Source organism: Pyxicephalus adspersus, chromosome 3 (genome assembly GCF_032062135.1).
Source record: "Pyxicephalus adspersus chromosome 3, UCB_Pads_2.0, whole genome shotgun sequence".
NCBI classification, from domain to species: domain Eukaryota; kingdom Metazoa; phylum Chordata; class Amphibia; order Anura; family Pyxicephalidae; genus Pyxicephalus; species Pyxicephalus adspersus.
In genome coordinates this window covers 104,505,400-104,520,814 of record NC_092860.1, presented here as the reverse complement: position 1 = coordinate 104,520,814, position 15,415 = coordinate 104,505,400, and the positions used below count along the sequence as shown (strand labels likewise).

Below are 15,415 nucleotides of genomic sequence, written 5' to 3'. Positions count from 1 at the left end.
GGGCTTTGTTTTCACTTCTAGCAGCTGAATGGAGCTTTGGGGTAAAAGTCAGGTAAGTATTTGTGGCAAAGCACAGGTTTGCTTTAACTTGCACTCATCATATAGTTTGAAATCATGATGCAAAGGACTTACTGCTTCCATGCATGCTAGACCATTTATGGTGTTTTGTTTTTTTTCAAAGTTGAGTATACTTTTTTGAGTATCGTTTAATATATTTGATGAATCTTTGTATATTTATCTTTCTTTTTTATTTTTTTCCAGGCTGCTGCCATCTTCAACTCTGCATTTGGGAGTTTCTTGGTAAGTGTTAAGAACATACAATGTCTAATCTTCCTCCAAGTACATACTGACTCCAGTGAATTTTATAGCAGCCTTTAATTGTTTTGATAAAGACATGTCAATACAGCGATATAATATCTTACAGGGTATATTGGATATTCATTACAGTTCAGCAAATGTCCAGGGTATAGTGGAGTGTTTTTTTTAAACATGGCACATGATTGAACATCTTCTGTCTTGGCTGAAATGTCTCCTGGGTATTGGTGCAATTACAATGTGTTTTTGAGAGAACAAAGGAAGACAATAATTGGTTTAAGGTGATGCACCATTTGTTTTTATAAGTAGCAAATAAAACATCAAAACCATACTTATACTCTATATATAGTAGTTTATCTTCCTGTGTAAACACAATCATAGGACTCTGCATGAAACAAGTATTCCATAAAATGTATTTCTTGTGTTTGGCAACTGTCAACACATACCCCTATTATCATGCTGGTGCTCTTCTCTCTTGGCCTCAACTTTCTGGACCTGCTGGATAACTTTGAATCCTTTTTGTCAGACCAGTTTACTAATAGAAATAATCTACATTGTCCACTGGGGGGGGTAGTTTTTTTTTCTTCCTAAAAGTGAATATAACGGAATAGGGTGGTAACCACTAATACCTGATCTGAATAATGTCGGCTTCAATTCTCGGAACTTTATTATTTTTGTGGAAGGAGAATCTTGGCAGGTGTTTTTAAGCTGTAAGAAATCTGACATTAGAGTGTCTGTTAAACTATTTGAGGATTCATTATTTTACAGCGGAAGGAGCTAGAAGGGTCAGGTATGGTTTAGTTTATTGATCTTTTGCTTGTTGAAAATAATAAAATATTTCATGTCTATTATCCTTGACCAATAACTTCTGTCAATAACTTTATATGATGGTGTTTTCTATATCCTAACTTCTTTTACACATGGAAGGCAGATGTATTTAAAAGTGTTGGCTACTAGGGGTTAATTATGATGTATTTAAATGCCAACAATGAACTTTTCTAATTTTCTCCTAAACATGCAGTTGAACATGTATTATTACATGTTTGATAAGTTAAAATGACTTGTAAAATCTTGTAAGTTGATACATTCCTATGCTCTCCCCCTTTTGGCATACTGTTATCAGTTAGCATTGATTCCAGCACTCTTTTGGACTACAGATCCCCTACTCTCTCTTATGATTATGAGAGGGGGGAAACCCTAGTGTTTAGAATATGCTCTGTTTACCTGTAATAATCAGAGATGTACCTTTTAATATTTTTTCTCTGCCTTCCTTTCTTCCAAGAGTAACCCCATTATTTATATAGCAGTGTTCCACGCAGTGACAGTAGAAGGAGCTTCTTGCTAATTTCCTTTGTACTTGGAACAATTTTTGCAAAAAAACAAAGAAAAAAACACTTTTTAGAATTTTCCTGTTTTGGATGTATTTCTAGGTGACTGTTCTATACAATTTTAAAATTTTAGGTTTCAGATAACATTTTTTTTTTCGTTTGCTTTTTTTAATTTTTTTTTCAGCTCAGCGGGTAATTAGTAATTATGGGTGAATTCAATTTGCATAAATTTCAGGCCATCCAAATATCTCTGGATAGTACCATTGAGAATTTCTTTAAGTTAAGACAGTAATGTCATTATCTCCTCCTCTCATTTAAACTGCTCGCTTTACAATAATTGTGCAGCTTAATAAGTGATTTGATTTCTCCCCTTGATGAGGTTTTAATAAAATTTGATAGTGTTTGAGTAATTCAGCATAGCTAGTTATCAAAGCAGCTGGTCCTGGCAGCATGCAAATATGTATCCCTGGGGTGTCTGTTTGAGGCATGTCTGTTGTATATGTGCTCCATGACTGCTCTGTCACTGGGCCAATTTATAGCAGTCATGTGAATGAAGCTGTATTTATGTGGGCTGGGGCTATATGTTTTATGGTATTGGAAGCTTCTGAAAATGTGTTTTAGTTTGTTTAAATATAGCCATACTTAGACGCACATTTCTTAATCAGGCTAGTAAACACAATTAATAAGCTTTACGTGCCTGAGCTGCTCATTAATAATAATAATGTGGAAACCTCCTGTGTATTATCTGTTAGAAAGCACATCGTGTAGGGTTGTTACTTTTATCACTATAACAGCAGGACGTCATGATGTTTTACATCTGCGCACTCATCCATAGTGTTATTACCCCACCAGAACGGTCAGCAATATTTAATCATTGTTATGGCTCATTAATAAAGTGTACCTGTCACATCCATGAGCTGCAGTCATTTATTAAGAGAAATGATGCCTGTTTTGCGTTTGGTGAATGTTAAAGTGAATCTAGGTTGCTGTATATATTTTTATGTGAACTGCATAAATAGTAAATATTATGTAAGTGTAACAATTATGGGTACTTATTACCTATTAAAGGGGACAGTGCTTCCTCTGTCATCTGTTCTAATGTTACTGGAGATATTTTATATATATATATATATATATATATATATATCCTGGTGTTGTGGTTTGAGTTAGTGAAATTTCAATAAGGACTTCATACTAAAAATTCAAGGTCAGCTTACTTACTGAGGACCCTCGTACTTATGGGAGTTAAAATTAAAGCAAAATACCTGTGGGTAAAAATTAGTTAACAAACATATCTTACCCCAGGCTTCTGTCTGCGGAGTCAAGGTGAGGGTGATCTCCTCATCCTGTGACATTCCAAGCAATGTTGAGTCCAGTGGCTTTTGGTAAATAATGAACCATGAATATACTGGCAGTTCTCGTTTAACATGTTCCTGAAATATAAGTCATTTATGTGGGCTCTGAGCATCTGTATGAATTGTGACATTTCCCACAGAATTATTTCTGTTTTCTTTGTAAAGTTTAATATCCTTTTGGCTGTAAGTCATTGGTTTTTTGCTTCAGGTGATGTACTTATCAATCCTTACTGTCCCAAACAAAAATAAGAATCTTCTTTATCTCTCTTCTTGTCTTTTGTTGTGTACACAACATGCCATTCCTGGTCAGTAGGTAAAGAAGCCACATGATAATTGTATAATACCTGCTCATACAGTCGCAGGCCAGGCAAACTACCAAAAACACATTAGGTACATATAATGGAGCCGATTTGCCCAGCAAAGGTTTTATTTCCCTTCCTCCAGGTCTTGGATTTAAATAGGGTTGTTACAGATCACCTGATTTCTCTGTGTTGTAGTTCGGTACCCTGTGATCAGACAGTGAATATAGAAGCAACTGATGGATAAACTGGTCAACTTGGTCATTTTGCTCTCTCCTTCTTTTGGCATGCTCCTTGTAGTGCAACACATCTCTTATTGACTTTGTGTGCTGCTTCTCCCTCAGTTTGAAATCTGATGTATAGGGAAAACATAAGGCTGATACTAAGTCAAACTTCGTTATTTAAAAAAAAATAAAAATCAATTGCTAATTATTAAGTACAATGCTACTTTATTTGTGTCTTTTATTTCTTCCTGGATTCCCTTATTAGAATAAAAGAGATTGATGATCGTACTGGTTAGCCACTCATCCTTCCTACAGTTTTGTTCTTGTAGAAGGTAAAGCCAACCTTTCTTAAAAACACTTGAAAACTCTGCAACAAAAAAATGCCCCCAGGCAAATAAATCAATAATTGGGGTTAAAATATTTCAGTATACTTTAGCAATTATAATTGTGGACATCTTTAGTCTTTTTTTTTCCAGTTATTTTTAAATGATTAATTTTGCTGCTGGTACCTTCACGTGTTGTGTTCCTCTGTTCAATCGTTGAGACGAGAAGTGAATTTGCCAAATGTATGTATATGTTGCTCCTGATTTATTTTAAGATTTTTGCCAGGTTGCCTGTATGGGTGCATAACACATATTGGACCTGATTTATTAAAGTTCTCCAAGGCTGGAGAGAAATACACTTTCATCAGTGAAGCTGGGTGATCCAGCAAACCTGGAATTGATTTCTGAAGTCATTTCCTTTTTGCTAGCTAATGTTTTGAATCCTGGGCCAGATACATCCCAGGTTTGTTGGATCACCCAGCTTCACTGATGAAAGTGTATCCTCTCCAGCCTTGAAGAGCTTTAATAAATCAGGTCCATTGTGTACATTTCCTAAAGGGGGCCAAATGCATAATCAGTGTCCCCTTTGTTTTGCATATCTGTGACCCAAATCTAATTACAAGGAAGACCAGAAACTTGCAAATCAAATTTTTATTAAGCTGGGACAAAATGTTCAATTATTTGTTATTTGATTTTTCGTTTTTAGCTACTTGAGATGTATTTTTATTAGGTTTAACATAATTAGCAGTTTGTTGCCACTCCGCCTTGTACTTTAAATATTGAAGGGGGTGAGTTATTAGGAGATTTATTTCCCCCAGATATTATATATTGGACATTGTTAGTTTCTATGGTTTGCTACTAAACTAAATAATTTTGACAGATTAATAGATTTCAGGAAATACCACTGTACATTCCATGACACAAATTAGTGCCATAAGGCATACAGTGGGGTGTAGAATTATTTTCACCTTTTTTGTTGACTTCCAATTAGCATTTTTATACAAGGAAAGTATCTCTTGTTAGTGCTCTGCGTTGTTCGATATGTCAACCCTCTTAGCACATGCAGCAGCTGTGGCAAGGGTGATTGAGAATGGAAGTTATTTTTTAATTAGGAGCTGTGTTTTGCACCCTATTATATTTAGGGGACCTGATAGTTGTCCACCAATTCCAAAACATTGCCTTACTTGCCTGTTATATCCTTTAAATGCACAGAAGACAAATGAGGGTGTCTTTGCTGAGTGGCACTGTGCCATTACAAGCTCTTTGCCACTACTCAGAGTAAATGACAGTAATCAGAGTTACTGGTGCCAACCTAGTGTCATACAGCAAAACCTAATAATGCGCCAGCCTCATAAAATAAATGGTGTATGTTTTGTTGTAAACATTCCCATAGGTAAACACGTAATAAGATTCTCATGGTAATGGTAGCCCATTCATATGTAACAAAAACAGACAGGTTTTTAATTAACTAAATGTAATTTGTATGTCCTAATGTTGCCCCTTATTTAGACTTTAATTCACTAAAGAGCGTCAATGACTACCACTCATTTTCATGTGGTAGCGTTAGATAAAAGTGCACGTCATAGTACCACTTTAGGCTGAGAACAGCGGGGGATATAAAAACCTGTGTAATTCATCATCTGTTGTTAAAGATCCAGGCAGTTTCTTTAATGAATAGATTTCCCTATGTACTGTACTTTTTTATTTTACACCTTGTAGTCGCAGTCAAAAGATGACCTGTGACAAAACATGAAGGAAAGCGCTAAACAAGTTGTGTATAAGTGCAGAATTCTTTTGTCTTTAAAGACAAATACAGTAAAAAAACAATTTGAGTTTGGAAGTTTCCTGCTTCAACAGGGCTTAAAAGGAACCTTAATCTGATAAAAGGGGCATGCTTAACCTCTTCCATTCCAGGTTTGCTAGATCACCCAGCTTCACTGATGAAAGTGTATCCTCTCCAGCCTTGGAGAGCTTTAATAAATCAGGCCCATAGTGTTTTTCTATGTGTGCAAAGGAATGTGTCACTGTATGTTAATATTTATGTGTGTGTGAACTCTATAATTATTTAAATTATCATTTATAATACAGGCTCACAAGAACAATTTTTTGAAGAAAAAAAATGGTTGCCTTCTGTCATATTTTAACAACAAAACACATTCGTCCTTATGCCTATGTAAAATTAATGATCTTCTTGATAGGAAATTCTATTACATGTTTGATTTCAGAAAGATAAAAAGGATGCATGTTTTAGGTATTATCCCAGTGAATAACCATTTCCTTTTAAGAAATGATCAAAATATTTCCGTTTGAGTAGACTGTGTCACCGGCGTAAAAGCTAAATAATTATGCTCCACTGTATAATTTTTTTGTGTATGTGTTCTGGATGGACAGTGAGAAGATGAAAGGGAAATTTGTTCATAACGGCTCTTCACAGATGACTGAAGCAGGTGTTAGAAATGCAGATGAAGCGTGTTGACTAAAGAGTGTACAAATTTGAAGTGAAAATGCCAGTGGTCGGCTTATAGTCAGCGGCACATGTGAAGTTTCTGTGCACTAAATAATTCATGGTATTGTGTGAGCTGGTTTAACATGCAGGAGATAGGTGTCTATTGCATTGATATCTCTCCACTTCCTCTACTGTGTCTCTCATCTCATGAACCAGTGAACTTTCTTTGGTGAAGATGAACAAAACAGATTAATCTGGTCTTCAGAGAACCGGAAATAGAAGTCTTTATTCCAAGCAAAGTAAAAGACCTAAGATTATATTCATTTGCTATTAAAATGGTAAATTATAGTAATTTATTTTTTAAATCCAGAAAATGATGACTGCCTTTAATTCCTGTTTGATTTACCATAGAAATATTTTTTTTAATGGGGCAGAGGTTATAAGGAGTAATACATAGCTGTTTATCCTATAAGCAGGTGACAACGTGAACCAGGGGATCCTATTGATGTGGTAGTGTAGCCAGACTGCTGTGCATGAACACACGTTCTACATACACAATGCTGTACTGGTACACAACGCTCCTGTAGACTTCTTGTAGTCAACGTGTTATATCACAGACAAATACCGCTCAGACCTGTATTAGAGGAATGCAAGCTGTTCACTAAGCCATTTAATGTTGACTTTGGAAATTGGATCTTCATTCCTCATTATTAATGTTAGTAAATGAGGTGTTCAAATTAAACAAAAAATCAAGCACATCATTGCAGCATTCTCCCCATAATATTTTTAGCCTGAGTAGGAAGAAGCTGTAGGTGGGTGGCCATGTATTGTGACTCAACTTTTTAGCAACCGCCTGAAAACAGTTGGGTGGTTACTGAAAAGTGCCGGGTGGTGTGCCCCGGGAAAAAAAAAGTTTCATCTTATTCACTAACATCAACATTGCTTGGTGTACAGCCTCTTTACTATAGTAAATCAAGCTCGAGAATGGAGAGGCGGCCATCCAGTAGGGTTGAGTTATCCAGCTGTGGATTGTTAGCTCTGTTTCCTTAACCCATGGTATTGCAAGCACTTACCTACTAAATAAAAGAGGTAGGAACAGCAAGGGATAATGGATAGAATGGCCATCAGCTAGCTGGCCCATAGTTGCCTAATGTGGTTATTATTATTATTATTATACAGTATTTATATAGCGCCATCATATTACGCAGCGCTGGATGTAGCCTTATTGGCCCAGACATTAATGAAAACTTTTCTAACTCTACCCCACTTTGGAATATTGGCCAGAATTGGTTATAAAACAACCCAAAAACCATTATATTCACCTATGTAAGTTGTTTCCCCATGCACAGTCCTTGCTGCATTCTAGTTGTTTCACCTACTATAAAGCATATTGATTCTGTTGCCTTTATGTTTTTTTTCCTGTCTGCATACCTTTTGGCTATGCTTTTGACACTTCTGATGTTTGTGCTGCTGCAGAGCTCAGAGTGATATGTGCATTATGCAAACAAGAAAATTGAAATAAAATAAGTCATAAAAGGCCAAACTCGCGTGCCATATTTTAAAATGTATTGCATTTTTATTTAACTAAAGCTGATTTACCCAGCGCTATTGTGAGTAATTTTTTTCGTTATATGTCAGCGTGACTATATTAGGCTTATGTCAGCAGCATTACAACTTTCGTTATTTTTGCCTTATGTAATTAAATAAAAATCCTTAGGATTTTTTATGTTGATTTAAAATGTATTGTTTATATGTGAATAAATAATATTTCAACCTTAAAAATATGATGTAACACAGCAAAATAAATCATTTTTCTTCTGTTGATGAAATGAATGCAAATGCTCTATTTATTCTATTTATTTAGCATTTTTCTTCAATTGCAGTTATTGTAGTATAGATGTTAAAAATGAGCATTCTACCTAAAGTTCATGGAACCTGTCACCCTGGCATTTGGATTCTCAGAAGAAGAAATAATTCCCAACATTTCACAGGCAATATGGCCGATTTTTTTCATTTTTTATTATTTTAAGATCTGATGTAAGGGTCCATGTATAAGCTGCTGAATATGTTTAGCCTATTATGGATGCTGCTGATTTTTTTTTTTTTTTTGGGGGGGGGGTCATTTTTCATTCTCTTAAAAGACCTTTTCACAAAAGAGGGTCTAAACTCAAGAAAAAATTGGGGCATTGGATTGTGAGCCCCTTTGAGGGACAGCTGGTGACATGACTATGGACAAAGAGCTGTGTAATAAGTTGGCGCTATATAAATACTGTGTAATATGCACAGCGTCTATAGAGTAACAGTGTTATCACCCTGTGGGAGGACCACCAAACATCCCCTCTCTTCCATAACGTACACGTTTACGTTAAGGGTTCTGTTGTTCTCAGAGCACTGGAAACTTGTAATTGAAAACATTTGAAATAGACAGAGAATTTAGTATGTTATCAGCTCACTCTCGCTCATTTATTCATTTCGGTCATAATTTACAGTTTTTTTTTGTGCGAATGGAAAACACTTTAAATGGTATTTTTATCAGACCAAAAAAGGGGGCATAACATTTATTTTTGTTGGGGTTTAACTGAATAAGTCATCTGTCAAAAGCAAACATTTTAAATAATTATACTTACCCTGTAACCGGGAACTAGGGTTCTTCCTAAATCAAACGCAGGTCAATCCTACCCCATATTATTATTATTATTAATTTTTTTAATAAACATGATTTATATAGCGCCAACATATTACTTTTGCATGTCTTTTATGTTTCAGTTTGGATATAGGATATATTTTTATATTATAGAATATAGTACACAAACGCCACATATACGTATGTCTTTCAAATCTTTAGAAAAATAACTGTATTTTCCAGGACAGCCTTGTGATGGCACTCTTTTACACATTTGTCTATATTGGCCTTAGCCTTACATATGGTAGGGACATTACATTGTGAGCTCCTCTGAGAGACACTTAGTGACATGACTATTGCCCTAGCAAAGCTCTGAAAAATGTGAACACTATATAAATGCAATAATAATAATTGGTATTATAGGAAGTATCAGTCAGACAGCATACCTACCATGAGAAGTGTGTTCTCTTTTTTCAGTTGGGAGTTCAGTTATGTAAAACTCGTCTGTCTGTCAGTTGTTGTTCTACTTATTGTGCTGAACCCTGTGAGAATAAATAGATCATAATTACAGTTAGTCATTGTAAAAGCAATCAATAATTGTAAACTAAGAGGTGTTTGGAGACTGTTCTTTACCTCTTTAAAGATACAAATTGATGAGCTTTTCTGGCTCTAAGTTATGAATAATCAGATGGTAGATTTAACATGCTGTGTATATTAAATATAGACTTTAGCCAAAATTAAAAATGAAGTTTTGCCTACAAGGACTACAAGAATAGACTGCCACCACAAAACTTTATTATTATTATTAATAATATTATTATCAGGTATTTATATAGCGCCATCGTATTATGCAGCGCTGTACACAGTCCATAGTCATGTCACTAGCTGTCCCTCAAAGGAGCTCACAATCTAATGTCCCTACCATAGTCATATATCATTACCACAGTCTAAGGTCAATTTTGGGGGGAAGCCAATTAACCTAACTGCATGTTTTTGGAATGTGGGAGGAAACCCACGCCGACTCGGGGAGAACCTGCAAACTCCATGCCCTTTAGTTTTTTTTTATCCTAGTGTTGCTCTAAACAACAATTTTTTTTATACCTGTAACCTGTATGTCCTTGAAGATATTTTTTTTGTGACGCAGGAACACATTATTTGGTGCTTTTTGTTTTTTGTAGTCTTCATTCATGTTTATAATTATGTTCTATGCTGATTGCTGATGGACAAGCCAAAAAGGCAGTTTCACCTCTTGTCCCCCAAATATTATGAACCTACTACCGTCATACTGCACTTCCGAAGTGGTCTGTGATTGTAGTGACCACAAAGAACTCAGATTACAATAAACTGAGTAAAATTTTTGTTTATGACACAGCTGCCATATATTGGAGATCAATACCGGTTCACTATTTGTTTCATTTGCCTTGAAGTGCTCATGTAGCTCTGAAAGGTGCCTTCGTCCCAAAGGTTACTTTCCTAAGGTTATTACAAACTGTTGCAGCCCAGGTGTCTGGTAAGCTGAATATTTGCCAGGTGAAAAAGTTCTGAGTTGTTTCTAAATGTAGGTAAAACTGTATAGCACAAAAAACAAAAGAGATTCAAAGAAATCTTATGGATGCTGTACTGGCACAGGTACACGTTTACTTCAATTTAACTTTCATTGTCATTGGTAGAAACCTGGGATACTTAGGTAGTCTTTCTAATATAAGGGGAACAAAAGTCCAGATTGAAATATATCCACTGGTATTGTGTATCTGCATATAAGATATTAATCTAAAAATGAATAGATATTTTATCTGAATGGTCCATCCTGAGTCCCGAGGGCAGTATGTGCCTGAAGAGCTGCATTGAAACAAACTCTTACTGACAGTATCTCCGTACAGGCTCCTCAGCCATTGTTGCATCTTCAATCATAATTGCACAAACCATGTCAGACTTTGAAGAGCTTCACAAAGTTGCTTTGCACTAACTATCCACCTAATCAAGGCATGACTGGCCTTAGATCTATTCTGACTTTGCTTCAGATCTACTGTGTGAATCTCTTGATACCTACTTAAATCACTCTTATAATGCAAAAACAACATACGGTGCTCATCTCTTGCTTCTGATTACTCTTTTAGGCACTGTGCTCAGGATACAGACAGTAGGAACTGCTCATCATCATGCTGTTAATGAAACTGAGGCTATGCTATCACTTCTTTTAACCTACTTGGATAACAATCCTAGCTTGAGTTAATTATACAGTAGGGCATTGAGATGAGAGAACTAGCTAACTGATGGACAACGGCCCCAGCAGCATAACACTAGAGAGCAAAAGTATTTTTTTTCCCTCTCTTCTTTTTGCTTTAATGAAATAGACTAGATTTCTCATTCCACTGCTTTAATTACCTAGGGGATATCAGTGGTTCTTCAAACAGGACCCAGTCATCTTCCTATTCTATAAATTTATATAAATTAAGTAAATGCAGAAGCGTATCCAGGTTGAATGAGTGTACTCACAGTTCAATTGTGTGGAATGTTCAGCTGTTTTATTTTCTAACAAAGGCATTGTATATTTGGAACAATTATAATTTATTTATAAGGGACTAATTGAAAACCCGATTATATTTTCTAACTAGTATTTTTTATTTCCTAGTTATAAGGCAGTTACAAAGCATTTCTTATATATTCTGACACCCATTACTTGATGCATGATAGTACACATGAATAGTATTTAAAAACCTACATTATTATATACTTTATTCTTGCCATACATTATGATCAACTAGGTAAATAATACATTTCTCCCCCCTAGGAGGGAATTGATAAGTGTGCAACTTTTTGTCCAATTTCCAGCCGGGTATGGCTTAGTTTTGTGGGGTTTGGGGGAATACCAAGTTGTTACAAAAGGTGAAGAGACCAGATGTGCACAATGCTATTGTAGGAATGTAACTTATAACAGGGATTGATCAAGGAGTGACAGTACTGGTACTCTTTAATTTGATTTTCATATGTTCACTTAAATATCACACACAAAGTAGGATGTAGTATAAACCAATTTAATAATGCATAACTATTTTACTGCAGAATAAGTTAAAAATTAATAAATGTAACTATTTTCTAGTAATATGAATACCTGTTTCCTGTAAGCTTTATTACGGGCTCTATGAAAATAAACACAATATTTTCCTCTTGGATATCGTATAAGAATGTTTTTGTCATTTTGTGTTGTGCAGATTACATTTTTGGTTTAGCAGGTAAAACCAACTGGATCACAGGCTGTGCAGATATGGAAAGGCATTGTACAGGATTCCTCAGGAAGAGTACAAATGCCACAACCCATGTAGAAATCAGATTCCAGTATGAATGCCAATGCTCTATTTTACATAATGTTCTTCTGATCTCCTACACTTACTTCCCATGAACAAAGGAAAATTAAAGGATTTACTCTTACAGTCAAACTAACAGCAATGTTCATAATATGATGTGGTGGTTTCTCTATGCCTTGCCTCAGATTTATGATAGATTTTATGGCCTTTTAGTAAGCCTTCCAGTTCTTTTCCTGTCACATATTACCTGTCAACTTGGTGTCCATCTAATAGTTATTGAGTGAGGGTGAAAGAAGCTCAGTGGAGCAGTGACCAGATAGAGATCTTTAGGGAGGAGGGGGCCACAGCTGTGTGATGGAGCAGGACTGCAAGCCACATAAGGTTTCATTTTTTTTTACTTGTATGAAAACATTGGTTTATAGAAATATACCCAAGATCCAGATTATTTGTTCACATTTATACATAAGTGTTTGTGTATGAATTCAAAATACAAGTTATATTATTATCCCTTTAAAAAGGTGATTTACAATAAAGAGTTCAAATAGAAACTTCACTACCATAAGAAAGAATAATGCTTATGGGATTATATGCAATTGATGGAACTTTGTTCTGCCCTGCATTAGCTTTCCTATTTTAGATTGTATTTATTTCTCCGATAATTGGGTTTCTGGCTGAATGATGGAGCTTCTTGCATGATGTTTAGGCCCCTTTCACTACTTTGCGGAGGAGGAAAAGCAACTGCATGACATAAAGGGACATGCAGTGTACTCCCCAGAAATACTTTTAAGCTTGGTGGGGGAAGCTGTGGATGGTTGTCTCAGTATGTCACATTTTTCTATCATACCCCAACTGTCCAGTGGCCCTGCATTGTGACCCAACTTTTCAGAAACTATCCAAAAACGGCTGGGTGCTTACTAAAAATTGTTGGGTGGTGCGCCTGGCTAAAAGGGGCCAGGGAAAAACCTTGACATGTTTCAGGAATTATAGTGTGACAACATCGGTCCACATGTGTACACAAATCGGTTTCCAACCGGTTAGGAGCACTGTTAAGCCTGTCTTACAGTGCTTCAGTCAACTTAAAGTCTAAAATGGGCATTCTTCTTCTGAAAGATAAATTTATTACATCCTATTTAGGTGGTCAATAGTATTTCCTACTAAATATAATGGCACCTGTATTTTTTCTGTATTATAAATTTGTAAACTTTTTTGTGTAAGTATTGTATAAAACCTTTTTTTGGTAGATAAATGTTTGTTTCGGAGTTCTTCCATAACACACAGTTTGCAGAGGTTGCTGAGCCTTTTAATAAGAAAGTCCAGCATAGCCTTCTAATTTTTAGGTTGTGTTGGTGAGCTGCCAGGTAAACATGTTGCTGGCTTTGTTAGGCGGTGTGGGGTATTGTGCCCTCCCCGAGTCATCCAGCTACTCATTTACTCAGCTTTCCTAAAAGCTGTAGGCTATCCTTGGGCTGATACCTACTTGGCTGAAAGTGTATTTTATTATTAAGCATACATAAACATTTGTGGTATTTACCCGAGATATATATATATATATATGACACGGTTTATTGTTTTACATTTTTAATACTTTAAAAAAAAAAAATACTTTAAATTTTCTTCAAAACATTCCTCTGACCAGATGTGATGTATGCTTGTGCTTTAACCTGGAAGAAAATTATAACATATCTTGTTAAATAATAATGAAGTGATTTGCAGTAGATGTCTCTGCCTCATTCACTGCATAATTCTTTGTACATTCCCCATCAGTTTTCTTCTGTTTATGGATAAAGCCATGATAACCAAGTATTTCTCTTTCAGATTAGATTCAGATTCTGCCGGTGAGAAGTGCCAGGGTATAGCAGCCATAGCACTTTCTTTGTGAGCAGTTTTCTGGGAAGTTACTAGTAAAAAACCCCCACAGGTTTCACAGTAATACAGCTCACTAGTTTTTGCTGGAGAAATGAGAAATGACAATTCTTTACCCAAGTATAATTCAATCAATAGAAGAGCGACAGACACATTTTGCAGGTAATTGGTGGGGTGTTAAACAAAAGCCTTAGTATTGATGAGGTATCACTCAATTCAGAAAATTCTATTTTATGTGATATGATTTTTTTTTCTATAAATGTGTCTGTCTGCTTTTTGGCAGGTCATCAGATTTTTAAATAAATAAATGTAAAGCATGTATTGTTTGAAACCATTCTTGTGTTGGTACTTCATACCGAGTGTTGTTAATTTTGGCCATCACCCTTCAGTTAGCTTGGTTAATACATGTTTTCATTTTGAATTAGGTAAATGAAAGGAAATATGCCTTTTTGGCCAGCAAGAAGATTAGAAAAATGGTTATTGCTATGTTGCCTTCGAGGTGGGAAGTAGGCCCTTACAGGTATTCTACTATGGTGTCTGATTACATTTATAAAAACATAATTTTTGCAAAACTCAGCTAAACAAAAATATTCTGGCTTACCTAATATCACCTTCTTCAGGGCATTGTTGGTCCCTGAGGCTGATGGGTGTCCTCAATCCAAACAGCAAGGTTTATATTATATGCAGGTATAGGAGATTTGTAATGGTTTTGTACGTATTTTTTGGAAGGACCAACAAAATGTTGGGGGGGGGGGGGGGGATATTTCCCAATGACTATTCATATCATATTGCTAGCAGGCGGCCTCTACTAGCTGCTTAGATTGATAAAAGGCCTTCATTGCTCAGGGTGCACCTTACACACAAGAGTAACAGCAACACAATCCTTATCAGATGGTTCTATTCAATGTTTAAGTGTAAAAGAAAGAGAGAGAAGCTACTGCTACTGCTGTCTCCTGGCCTAACCTATAGAGCTCAGGGAATTAGTTAAATGGCTATTAGTACAACAACAATTGTATCCAATCAAAAAAAAAACATAAAATATCATTTGTTTTAGTAGCTATTTTACCTGCAAGTTTTTACTGTAATTTTTTTTCTTTGTGTTGCAGAAAACACAATAGTGACTAGTTTTGTGCGGAGGTATTGATCTATAAGTGTAGTACCTCAGCAGTAGTGTAGTCTTGTGTGTGTGTGTGTGTGTGTATATATATCCACAGTGCCAGCAGTCAGTGTGCTCCATTCCACAGTGCCAGCAGTCAGTGTGCTCTACTTCAAAGTGCCAGAAGCAACTCCACTCCACAGTGCCAGCAGTCAGTGTGTTCCATTCCACAGTGCCA

The 15,415-nt window shown here is 35.8% G+C and overlaps 1 protein-coding gene across 1 annotated transcript in view; it reads left to right on the top strand.

Moving 5' to 3' along the window:
- The window catches only part of SLC10A7 (solute carrier family 10 member 7), a 93,910-nt gene that overhangs the window by 35,586 nt on the left and 42,909 nt on the right, over positions 1 to 15,415 (top strand). Inside the window, exon 5 of the mRNA XM_072405888.1 lies at positions 262 to 300. Coding sequence (XP_072261989.1) covers positions 262 to 300 — 39 coding nt within the window. The remainder of the gene's footprint in view (positions 1 to 261; positions 301 to 15,415) is intronic.